Here is a 12,549-nt window from a genome sequence, read left to right as displayed (position 1 = left end):
CATAATGTTTGTTGGAAATCTAACTGCAAAGCTTTGTGAACATGCCAAGTTTATGGCATCATGTTGTGTGAACACTTTTCTCCAGCAGGGACAAGAAGCCGGTTATAGTTGATGGGAAGAAGGATGTAGCTAAATGGATGGCAAAGAAATTCTTAGGCTACAACAGATCAAAGCATATTCATGTGTTTGAATGTCCCAATCAAAGTTCAGATCAGATCCAATCAAGAATGTTCTGCAAGGCTTTTAAATTCATGTTTGCAGATGTTCATCTTCTAATTTGACTTAACTTGACCTATTTTGCAAAGAATGAGTAAAAAAATTGTGTGCAAAGTTGGTAGATAGAGAAAGCCCAAAAGACTTGCTATAACTGCACTCAAAACTCAAGTCTTTATTTCTAAAAATGTTTAAAAAATCATAATTTTCCTTTTGTTTTATAATTATGTGCTGATTTGAGTTGATCTATCAAATAAGACAACAAGTAAAATAAAGTTGCAGGTTTTAATGACATAAAATGAAAAGAAATTAAGAGATATGAATTTATTGCAAAAATAAAAGAAATGGGATTAGCACAACTGTGTTTCCTTACTTTTAATGTTTCGTTTTTGAATAGTGGAAACAAAGGATGCAAATAATTCCCACTTTTTATCCCTATATTTTTCAGAACAATTCATATATACTTTAAAAGGGACAGAAAACCTTTTATAGATACCTTAGCACTAACTTACAGAAACATTTTCCCTCGTCTTGCACCAAGATGCATATCCAAATAAATGCAACCTTTCACACATTATATGGTGTTTTTCCACTTCAGTCTTGTTGATTACATATTCTTCCTGACATTAGCTGAGCTCATGTCAGGAGGAATATGACAATGACAAACTCAGCAATTCCTAAGATTTCCTTCTACTCCCATCAGCTAATACCTCTGAGTCAGAATCAGATGGTAAGAAGTTTTTTGAGTTCATTTTTGCCACATCAAACAAAGTGTGTGCAGCTTTCTGTGCAGAAAACAAAACATGTTTGTCTACATTACAGTGAACATGTGCTTCTAATTAACCTGTAATAACATTACTAACACATTCAAACAAGTTCCCTTTTGTTCAGTGATTAAAATCCCATCAGCCAAAAACCACATTCATCGGGGTTACATTCATTCAGTGCTCTGCCTGCCGACCCCTGACATCAGACATTTGGTGTTTTCCTGGAGCAAAAGAAGAAGCATCTGCAGATTGGATGACTCTGTCAGATTTTCACTGTATTACCTCATATGTCTTCTTGAATCTGTCCCTTTCACTTCCCTTTATGTACTGCCTTTTGTCCTGAAAGCCCCTGAAAAACAAAACTGAGCAGTCAACCCTAAATGATCTGCCTGAGTAAACTCTGACTTCTTTGTGTGTTGTGTGCTAGAGGTAGCACATTCCATCTACACAATACAGGCACCATTTTTATTAGATTTTTTGTGTTGAAGCAGGTTTTGACTGTAAGAACGTTTCTCAGAAAACATTGTCTTTTTCTGGTGCTGTTGTTACCACATTTAATGTGTTCAAAAGAGATTAAAAACAAGATTTTTTTCAATGTGTTCCCTCTTTGGAATAGATTGGTTATCATCATGATTTCTGTGTGACACAACTCCTCATTCCAAACCCTCATTAATCACTACTGTGTTGGAACATTAGGATCAAAGAGCTTTAGCTATGTTTGCTGTTATCACATTTCAAGGAAAGTAAATAAGTTTTGTCATTAGAATACAGTCAGGCCGGGTGTGCTGTGGAGGCACAGGGGTTAAGCACAACCCACATATGGAGGCCTTAGTCCTCGACGTGGCTGTCGCAGGTTCAATTCCCAGTCTGGCAACCTTTGCTACATGTCTTCCCCTTCTCTCATTATTCACTTTCTGTTAATTAACTATCAAATAAAGTCCACTAGAACCAATAAAACCTCTTTTAAAAAAAATACAGTCAGGCAATTTATTACACTTAACCAATCAATAGATATTTACAGTGACGTCACTCGGTTATCACACGGTCCTGTTACCATGACCTCACACCAATTACATGCACAACATATTTAAACTTTGTTCCTATGTAAATTGGATGTCTGTGAAAATAACACTAAACAGAAACTTAACAATCTAACAACAAAGCGGTCAAGTTCTAAAGGGCAAAGATGTTTAAACGTGGCCACATACGCAGTCTGGGTTCCACAGACACAAAACCATTTATTGCTTCTCTGATTATGAAGTTATGACTGCAAAGCACCACAGATTAATTTGGTTTCTCTTTCAAAATGTGTAACAGATCACTTCAGCTATGCGTTAAAGATTTAATTCTTGTTTATAGATTTTGAGTCTTTTCTTGTATCTGGCAGCAAAAGCAACAACAATGTTCTAAGGCTCTAATTAGAGCGATAAAATAATAGACTTGTCTGACTGAAAGACCAAGCATGTCTATAATCAAAGTAGCAACACAGTCCATGACACATTTGTGCAGCAACACAAATATTTACTGCTTAGCAAGTTGTAATAAGTACTTTCTTTTAACCACAAACCTCATTTTACTTTGCAATTTACTTTTCTCCTACACTCTCTGACGTAAAGCCAATTTTGTAGCATTTCTTTTATTCCATGGCATCCACACTTAATGTTCCCTTATTTACTCATTTTAATCCTTTTTTTGTACAGTGGGATTTCCATCCCACAAGCCTATACATGCACATCATGCCATCAGGACATCCTATTTGTTTGAGAATCACATATCTACTGTTTGAAACATGAGACTGGCATAAAAAAGGGAGCTATTTGTGATGGAGATGGTTGTGTAATCTCTTTGTGGCGATAAATGCTAATGCAGGTCATTTGAATGAAAATGTGGATGTGAAAAGCTGCTTTACATCCTGGTGTTAGACGATGCTTTTGGTTGAGAACTGATTTGTCAACAGAGTAAGAAAACCCAGTTAACAAAAACCTGCAATAAAGAGCAGCAAAGAAAGTGTTCAGACTGACTTTCTGGGTAAAATGCAGAGACATACAAATATAAAATAAATAAATCATGTTTGTGCAAAACAAGAAAAAAAAAAACAACTCAGATATTTTTTAAACTTAGATCACTCTGTTTATTCAACTCATAAATGCCAAAAAGCTGTAGCTTTGTCCTTTTTTCAGCTTCTCATCTTTTTTACATTTCACATGACAACTACATTACGATTTATTTGACTAAATTATTCACTGTACAATAAATGCAGCTAATAACATTTCACTTCACCTGTAAATATGTAAGTAATGTTTGTTTGCTGTTTGATTTACTACTCTTAGACAATGCATTTCAAATGTCTATCTCATTAGTCTAGCTTGTGTTTATTCCTATTTTTCCAAAATACTCAATAAAATAAAAAGGGCAATTTCTAGTCTCTGGGAGATTTCTGGAAGATCCCCCCCCCCATCCAGCTCTGGTTTCGCCCCTGATTTCTAAACCTTTACAATCATTCGTGTTATATGTTATTGTAACAAAATAATCTACCTTCTGGGATTAATACAGTGTCTCTCGATGTACTCTAATCTAATGAATTAACGCCTTGTCGATTTTATGAGGACAAAATGCGACGCAGAAAATTCTGCTGCAGATAGTAGGAATCATCGCGCCGCAGGTTTTAACTTTCACCTTGTTGCTTTCGTGTCAGAGCCACGCAGCGCGGTCAGCGCCTCTAACCAGCCTTGCAAACTGCTGAGAACTTCGGACGCAGTGTCGGTGGTGGCACGTTGCGTGCAAGGACACGCGGATCTGTGCAGACAAATCACCATCACGCCATGAACGCACGCGTGAGCGAGAGCGTGAGCAATCACTCACCCCATCAACCTCCCCATCCTCCTCCTCCTCTCACCCCACCCGTTTCACGCGGAACAGCAGCGGCACCCTGGGACTATAAAAACCCTCCGCCACAATCCTGGGAGCACGAAGGAAGCTCAACCTCTCAGGTGAGTGATGCAAGGAAGAAATAAAATAAAATAAAATAATAATTTTAAAAAAACTTAAATGGCTGTTCGCCTTGATCTGATTCTGAATTGTTGAATTTAGCTGCTGCTTTCTGCAATTTCTGAATACTTTTTGTTTATATTCCAGGTGTATCTTTCTGTTCAGCAACCATGAAGGCTGTAGCTCTGATCCTCGCTCTGGCAGTCATCACTGGTAGGTTTTGAGTTGCTTTGCCACATAACATATGTTGCAACATTTTTTTTTTATTATTATTAATGCTTTGTGTTTATGTCCACTGTAGGCTGCAATGGTCGTGTTGTGCGACAGGCTGAGACCTCTTTGACCCGCGTGGAGAACAGTGTGGAACGATTCCTGCAGTACATCACAGACCTGAACCAACAAGCCGATGGAGTCCTGGAGAACCTCAAAGTCCCTGAGCTCAGCAAGGAGTTGGAGTGAGTGATGTCTTCTGATTGCATGTTCTTCTCTGCTTTTGGACCACAGTAGTCTGATGTTTGGTCTGATTTCTCCAGAACTCTCATCACTGACACCATGAGTGAGCTTACAACATACAGAGATGGCATCCAGAGCAGGCTGGCCACTTACACCGCAGGTTCCCCAGATCAGATCCCTGAGGATCTCCAGCTTCTGGCTAACAGACTGCAGAAAGACATGACAGATGCCAAGGAGCGCAGCACTGAGTACCTGAATGAGCTCAAGACCATGGTTGAGCAGAACACAGATGACGTCCGCGGCCGCATCACCGCCTACACAACAAAGCTGAGGAAGCGCCTGACCAAAGACACTGAAGACATCAGAGAGTAAGTTGGGTTTTGGCAATCTGTCTGAATCAAGCTTTCATTTCTGTGTAACCTAAACGTTCCCCCTTTTTTTTCTCTCCCTAAGCACCGTGTCCACCTACATGAGTGAGATCCAGTCCCGCACCAACCAGAACCTAGATACCGTGAAGGAGAACGTTGAGCCCTACATCGAGCAGGCCAGAGATTCCGCCGCTCAGAAGCTGAAGGACATCTCCACCATCCTGGAGACCCAGGCTGAGACCATCAGGACCCAGCTGGAAAGCAGCATGAAGGAGCTGAGCACCTCCATGGACAGCAAGCTGGAGGAGCTAACAGAGCTGCTCTCCCCATACGCCACCCAGGTCCGCGAGCACCTTGACAATGTCATGCAGAAGGTCAAGGAGACTGCCACTAAATAAAGAAAAGTGGTTATTAAGGTTGTAAATGATTGGTGGTACCAGAGGAAGGAATGAAGATGAAAGTTACTGATGATGTTTTGCTCTTATGTTCAGGGGTTTAAACAGAGGGAAGGTAGATCATCTGCTTTCTTTATTTTCTTTACACTCCCTTTATGCAAGTATTTCAGTCAACAACAGTATATCTTTCAGAAAACAACAAATATATTTTTCTGTTTTGCTTTTTCTACTTTACTACTGTTAATCCTCATTAGTTTTTCCCGATTTTTTTTTTTTTTTTTACATTTTGTTGCTGGGTTTAGATGCAACACACAAAACTGTCTTTCATTTCAATACATGCACTGAATAAAAGATGGATTCATATACAGCAAGGTATCTGCTAATTCCTTTGCACATGGGCAGAACTGTTAAAATCTAACTTCATATTGTCTGTTAGTTCTTGCTGTACTTCATAGAAGAGTGGACAATAAACTGACTTCATGCATAGCTGACAGTCTTTTTGCAACAACTTTCTACGAAAGCATTCTTTGTTGTTTTTTCATGATGTAAGCCCACAATGCTGCTCTCTGTCAATGTAACCTCCAAGTTTGAGTAAATAAAGAATTCAGAAAAGATGTTTTCACTTGCATGGGTTGTTTCTCTCATCAAACATTTAAGACTGATGTATTATTTAAAATGACATAGATCCAGTTACACGCTCACCTCAGAGGGGTGTCAAATGATCTTTTCACTTTCAAAGTATTTTGACTATAAAACAAGGCAACCTCAACTGTTTGTTTTCTCAGTTTGTGGCGATTGCATTAACTTTAACACAATCAAACAAAGCCTTTTTTTCTGGGTGAATGTCTCATTTTAGAGTTCAATGAGGACCTTCCAAAAAATGAACTACCACATTTTAGTCAACCTCTTGCTTAACATTTACTGCATGAGAGAAGGATACATGATATATATTGCCATCCTGACATGAAATACAAGGATAAAGCCCAAAATGAAGGCTTTTCTTCTCTGCTGTTTCTGCATCTAATCACAAATCAATTGTATTTGCACTAAATGCCACCCCTGCATCCTCAAGCCCACTTTTTTGTGTCCAGTTCAGACTTGTTCATATTTGCTTGCAGATTCCTTTCTCTTGATCCCAGCAGGTATTTGGGAACAAGCTGTGCCATTTACAGTGACATTGTACCAGTTCCAGCTTTATCTGCACTTATGCAGGTTTGGACAGATGTGCCACTCAGATCAACAAACACACAGACCTCATGCATGCTCTCATTCATTTTTGGGATGAGATCGATGGCTGCATGTCATGCCATTTCACATTTCCGTTAAGTTTCTGTGCCTGAACATGATCATTTGTTACATAAGAGGATGTGTTGAAAAAGTCTTGCCACATATTCAAGCCTATTCACTGGTTTCTGCTGTGCTGAATGTCTATAACATCAAAATAAGCATTTGCACCTGCTGAGTTTGATAACCTCTTTATGTCCGTCAAACTCAGCAGGACTTTTCCTTTGAAGTTCAGAGCAGAGGCCAGTAGGGGACACCATTCACCCCCTTCACTGACCAACATCCGTCCTCTGACCCCCCTGTGTACGGATCCGTGCTGCACAAACTTGCAGCTGTGTTTTCTTAGTTGGAGAGTTAGATAAACTATATGCCTCATGAAAAAAAGATGTGAAAATGAGACTTCATGAAAGGGAAATACTTGATTTAAACAATATTTGATTTATAAGACTGAAATGAATGCATTGTGTCTGAGTTTTGCAGAAATGTCCAAACATGGTTTCAACAAATTGGCTTAAAATATCTAGAGTGGGCATTTACATTTTCTAGCAGACAGTTTTCATGTTTTTGCATATATTTGGACCCTTTTATTATGACATTCCTTAGAAAATAAAAACCGAGTTCCTTTTCAAACTTGTTTAAATAATAAACAGTTTATACATGTGTAGTTTAACCTCAGTGTAAGGGTGTTTTCACACCTGATAGTTAGGTACGCTACCAAGTGTGAAAACTATTAGGACAAGATTGAGGACCAAAATTGCAATATTTGTTTCATTTTCAGCGGGTACCATTCACATTTACCTGCACTGTGTCAAACGAACCAAACCCTTTGAAAAACATGAGCATTGTCTGAAGAAGACAATGAGCTAAAATTTCTTCTTCACAAAATGCAAAATAAAATATGAAATGGCATCAGAAAATAGCAATTGTAACATTTCTCTTTTGTAGTTGGTAAAAGACCATGACCCATTTCTTCTGCTAACGCTAGACTTACCTGCTTGTTTTGGTTGTGTTTACCCAGAACTCTTTCATCCACTTGCTGTTTTTGAAGCTGTCTCTGGTCCCCTTAGCATTCACATATGCATTCAAATCACAAGAGTTCACTTCAACCAAATTGAGAAGTAGGCTTACCAGAGTTAGCTTTTTTAAAATCTGCATTAGCTGCATAAACAAACTGGAGTTAAATTAAAGCAGACTAAACATGGCTGGTGTGAATGCACCCTAAATCTGTTCTGTGAAACCCCCAGAGACCAAAGAACACAGCAAATGAGTCAAGGATGAAGTTGTTGAGGAATTTGAAACATGGATAGTTTGTAAAACATAAATAATACTAAACACTGGACATCTCACAGAGCATTGTAACATATATCACCCAAAAAGTATGGTACCACTGCAACACAAGACAAGATCTGGTGGAAGATTCTATTTGCAGGGCAGCTTTTACACACACTAGCCTTGATAACTCTGCAGGAGGGCCAGAGTTCTCTGGTTCAGGTTGGAGGCTCTAGCAACATGATTTTCAGCTTATTGTGCAAGAGTGGTGAGATTGTTGAAATGTTGCAAAAAGCTTAAACAAACATGGAGAAGGAAGTACTTTGGCCAGAAGGGACACATTTAAACCTTTAGGTCCAAACACATCATCTGATGTGAGGAGGAAAACTAAAACCATCATCTTAAACACTCCAAAATGAACCATCTTGTGTCAGTGTAGTGGAGACACTTTCATCATGAGAGACAAGGAAGCTGGTGAAATAATGGGAAGTTAAATGCAGGGCAACTAAAAAATCTGTTAGAGGTTGTGAAAGACTTGAAGCAGGGCACAGGTTCATTCTCCAGATGGACAGTGACCCGGGACATGCAGCAACAGCGACAAGGGGAATGGTTCAGATCAAATCATATCAAGATATTAGAATTGTCAGACAAAATTTTAATTGAGATTCTAATCTAAAAATTGATGGTGAATCCAATATGACTGAGATCAGTTTGTATAGATTGCAAGAAGAAGTTGTATTTACAATAAAAGGTTGTTCTTAAAAAAAAAATCAATTTAACACTTTTTAAATTTTTATCAAAAGTTTTGAAACCAGTCATCTTCTGCTTTGCAATAATGTACTCATTTTTGTGTATCAGATAAAAATACTGTCTGAAAATATTATTGACATTGACAAAGTGTGAAAAGTTTCAAATTTCAGAATACTTTTGCGGGATGCTTTTGTGAATAGTATCCTATTTACAAAATAGGATATTTTTGTAAATAGGATACAAACCTTTTGTTGTTCAGAACTTCAAAAGTTATGTGTGCTGTTACACAAGAAAAAGTTGTATTTGTTCTATATCAAAATCAATAAGGGGAACTGCTGATATAACACTACAAACTTTTGGCAGATTTAAAAAAGTGGATATTTTTCATAGATTCTTCTAAGAAAAATCATTTCACAACATCATGAAAAACATGTTTACAGTTTCTTTCTGTGTGAAGGGGCACTTTGTTCAAAGTGAAAGAATGACTAACACAATGAGCAGCTGTTTATCACTCATGAAATAACTCTCTTTAGGGAAGCTGTGTTTATTTTCTGGCAGAGTGAAACTTCAAGAGTAAGCTGCCAGTTGTTTTGAGGATTACTCATGAAAGGTAAAAACAGGAAAACCACAATTGGTCTGCTTGTTCAGCACTTCTGCTCGGTCTGTTCCTATAGGGTGTCTGCATTTTGAGAACTGCCCAGCAACAATCCGGGAAAAAAAAACAGCAAAAAATAAGCAGGTGGTAACTAGCCCATGACTGCTAGTAACCTCTCCTAAAACATCCCCATGGTGAAATCTCTTTCTTCACTTCATTTTTCAGTGCTCTCTAGTGCTGGCACACTACAATGGTCTCCACGGGGGCCTGGGCAAAACACAAAAACAGGCTCGTTATTGCAAATTAGAAGCACGGTAGACATCCACTTTAACACCCAATGCCTCCTACAATTATTCAAGAGGGGCTCGTATGCACGCAAGGTCAGGACCCATACTTTAACCTAATTGGCCTCTTCTGAACAAAAGACGAGAATTGGGGGGTTTCAAGACCCTAACCGTAATGCTAATGCCTAAATTGTGGGCTTTTTATCATAACAATAGGACTGTCTGGTTGCAGTGATTAACAATAGATCGACCATTGTCGCCTAAGTCAAGATTGTCCATTTGATTTGCCATGTAAGATAAAAAGCTTTAATTGTGGGTTACTGCAGTGCATTGACTGTGCGTCTCTTTGCCGTCACAAGCTGGCTGGAAGAATCAGCCACGTGGTTCTGTCTTGGTCATTTCCTTTTTTAAAAAAAGGAAGGTGTACACAAACCAGACAGTGAGTGTTGCATTGACATTTCTAATTCGAGAGGCAAATGAAAAAATAACAAAGCAACAAAAAATGGGTTCTGGGTCATCTTGCCCCTTCACCAATTTATAAGCCCATTTCATAGATATACGTAACAATTTAGACACTTCCAACTTCATAAACGTGAGAGAAAGTTTGTATTCATATACTAAATTAAGCATTTTCATAAATTATGGAGATAAATGGCCATACAAAATACCCAATCACAAGTAATTTTATTTAGCTGTATAGTATTATCATTTCATGCAATCTGTACATTTGATATAGTTTAATTTGTTGGATTTTTGTATAGATGCTTCTTGAAAAGGATAATTTCACAAACACAAGCCTAAGGATTTATCACAAAATTGCCAAATGTACCAAAAGCAAGCACTAAATGCATTCTGAACTAATTTGTTTATGGTGCAGTTCAGTTTTTACTGCATGACGTCACCACACACAGGTCTACCACAGCAACTGCAACACTTTTTGTATGGATGCCAGCCTTTCTAAATGTTTTGATGTTTGTAATGAAAGAACAAATACTAAGTTAGTTTCAAAATAACTATTTTTACTTGGACGTCACCCTAGAACCTTTGAGTTCATACTTAACTTTTTGTCGATTGCAATTTGCATGTGTAAAACAAACTTTTCTCAGCTCTATCACAGGGACCCATGTCCTCTTATATTGAGCTGTGGGTCTAAACAATCTCTCATATTAAAAAGAATCACTCTGGGAATCAGCATAGTGCTTTTAGGTTGTCAGTTTGAAGGTGCACAAAAGGCACAAACAGTGGGATCGTGTAATATAACAAACTATTAAAGTCCAGTTACCTTCCAACACGGTCTTATCAAGTCATTACGTGGAGTTTTTTTGACACAGAATTAACTCTTGGCCAACTATCCAGGTCCAAAGTAGCTTACACATAGCTCATGTCTGTATTTCTGTCAGCTGTGAACTCTGCTGTCTGTCTATATCACCTCCCTTCTTATCTGTTCAAACCACTTTTTTGCTGAAGGTTCAGATGAGAATTTTACTCCCTTTTCTTCTCGTTTTTCCCTTAATCACAAGACATTATTTGAGAATTATGCTCAACATTTCATCAATATGCACCAGTTGTGCAACCTTTTACTTACAGTAGGCCTGTTTCATCAGTGAGCTTCTTTAATGCAATTAGATGAGTGCAGATCAATGAAATGGGCAGGGATTCCTCAAGGCCGTCGCGCCTACGTGTTGACCTAAATCTGGTGTTTTGCATAACACTGCTGAAACGGGGAAGGGTTATAAAAAGCAGGGACACTCTGACCATCCAAGACACACCATTTTTTTTCTGCACAGAGACGGAAAAGAGGTATGCTTTACACTTTATCACTTAAAAAATTATGTTTTTGTAACTTTGTGCTGAACAAACAATAAGTAAATAAGGCAAGGAAAAAAACAACTAAATAATGAATCTTTTGTTTTTTGGAAAATTCTGCACTTCTTTGAAAGCTGAACTTTAATTGTGTATTAAATAAAGTTCTTGCAGGAGAAAAACAATCTATTTTAATGTTTTTCAAAGAACATCTGTGCTTGCAATTTAATGCAAATTCATAACATGACTCTTCTGCTTTCTATCCTTAGGAAAAAAGTCAAGATGAGACTGTATCTTGCAGCTGCCGTGCTGTTGCTGGCTCTCGTTGCATACACAGGTCCTTAGTGTTTTCATACAGAAAAGTCTTGCATGTTTCTTTCTGCTATCATCTTGTATGAAGATTCTTATTGTCCTTGTTTTTTTCACTGACTTTCAGAGGCTCAGGATGACTCATTTGCAGAACGGTTCTCAAACTTTGGGGATCAGATCACTGAGTTCAGCAAGAACGTAGCTGAAAAAGCCAAGACCCATTTTGACACCATTACAACCAGTGAATTTGCAGAGAACACCAGGTAGACCAATACACATAAAATGCATGTAAGTTCTTTCTTGTTAAGTGCATGACTCAAATTTCATTTTGAACCTTCACAGGAATTGGTTCACAGAGCAGTTCCAGAAGATTAAGAGCAAGGTAAATGAAATGGCTCAATGAACTGGTGGTCCAGTCAATGACCTGCCCGCTGTTCCCAACGCCCACGCTGACAGATGACTTGCTTCTACACCATCTCAAGGCTGAAGTCACGTTGCTCAACAAAATGGATGAAACTAACCTATTTCTGCCAATTTTTAGCCTGTAATCTTTCTTTGGGAAAACTGTGTGAAAGTGCAATAAAATACATGGAATGGCATAAAATGTTCTGTTATATCATTATATTTCTGTATAAATAAAAGGAGAACTTCTAAACAAACAAGGCCCTTGTAGATTTCATTTCTTCACATTTAACTCAATGATTAAGAGCAGACAGAACAAACTGAGCTATCCAAGACGCCTGATAACAAAAGTTCAGATAATGTCAGTAGACAAATGACACTTTGAACTAAAATAAGCAGATTGGTTGCTTCTGCATTGCTGCAGTGAAATATAAAAAAGGACACATTTAAAGAGTTTAGTTTTAAAAAACCTAGTTCTAAGATGAGAAAGAGACACATATAAAAACACTTAATAAGGTGATAAGAAACAGTGACCAAATATTTATTCCCGGAGCTGAAGATTTTGCTGATAATCGCTCAGTGTGAATTCTCCAGAGGAATAACAACATTTCTGAATTTGTGAAAGAAAGCCACATTCTAATTCTGGCATTCTGATGTCCATTTGCATTT

General features: G+C 38.0%; 2 protein-coding genes across 2 annotated transcripts; both read left to right on the top strand.

The window, feature by feature from the left end:
- Positions 1–3,890: 3,890 nt before the first annotated feature.
- Positions 3,891–5,799, top strand: LOC102216911 (apolipoprotein Eb-like). The gene is made up of 5 exons (XM_014468921.2): positions 3,891–3,970; positions 4,116–4,181; positions 4,270–4,423; positions 4,502–4,789; positions 4,875–5,799. The coding sequence occupies exons 2-5, from the start codon at positions 4,139–4,141 to the stop codon at positions 5,185–5,187; spliced, it is 798 nt and encodes a 265-aa protein (XP_014324407.1). The 5' UTR covers positions 3,891–3,970; positions 4,116–4,138; the 3' UTR covers positions 5,188–5,799.
- A 5,197-nt stretch (positions 5,800–10,996) lies between these two features.
- On the top strand, positions 10,997–12,140 carry apoc1 (apolipoprotein C1). The gene is made up of 4 exons (XM_005799418.2): positions 10,997–11,166; positions 11,439–11,506; positions 11,606–11,741; positions 11,821–12,140. Exons 1-4 carry the CDS (start codon positions 11,012–11,014, stop codon positions 11,879–11,881), a joined length of 420 nt encoding a protein of 139 aa, XP_005799475.2. The 5' UTR covers positions 10,997–11,011; the 3' UTR covers positions 11,882–12,140.
- Positions 12,141–12,549: the final 409 nt, after the last annotated feature.

Source organism: Xiphophorus maculatus, chromosome 3 (assembly GCF_002775205.1).
Source record: "Xiphophorus maculatus strain JP 163 A chromosome 3, X_maculatus-5.0-male, whole genome shotgun sequence".
NCBI classification, from domain to species: Eukaryota; Metazoa; Chordata; class Actinopteri; order Cyprinodontiformes; family Poeciliidae; genus Xiphophorus; species Xiphophorus maculatus.
This window is presented reverse-complemented; position numbering and strand designations above follow the sequence as displayed.

Bases quoted from the DNA above. Each gene is read 5' to 3' on its own strand.
- apoc1 (XM_005799418.2), top strand. From the start codon at position 11,012: ATGGGCAGGGATTCCTCAAGGCCGTCGCGCCTACGTGTTGACCTAAAT. The intron at 11,167-11,438 runs GTATGCTTTACA...TTCTATCCTTAG, and splicing joins TGCACAGAGACGGAAAAGAG to GAAAAAAGTCAAGATGAGAC. The intron at 11,742-11,820 runs GTAGACCAATAC...GAACCTTCACAG, and splicing joins GAATTTGCAGAGAACACCAG to GAATTGGTTCACAGAGCAGT.
- LOC102216911 (XM_014468921.2), top strand. From the start codon at position 4,139: ATGAAGGCTGTAGCTCTGATCCTCGCTCTGGCAGTCATCACTG. The intron at 4,182-4,269 runs GTAGGTTTTGAG...TGTCCACTGTAG, and splicing joins CGCTCTGGCAGTCATCACTG to GCTGCAATGGTCGTGTTGTG. The intron at 4,424-4,501 runs GTGAGTGATGTC...TGATTTCTCCAG, and splicing joins GAGCTCAGCAAGGAGTTGGA to AACTCTCATCACTGACACCA.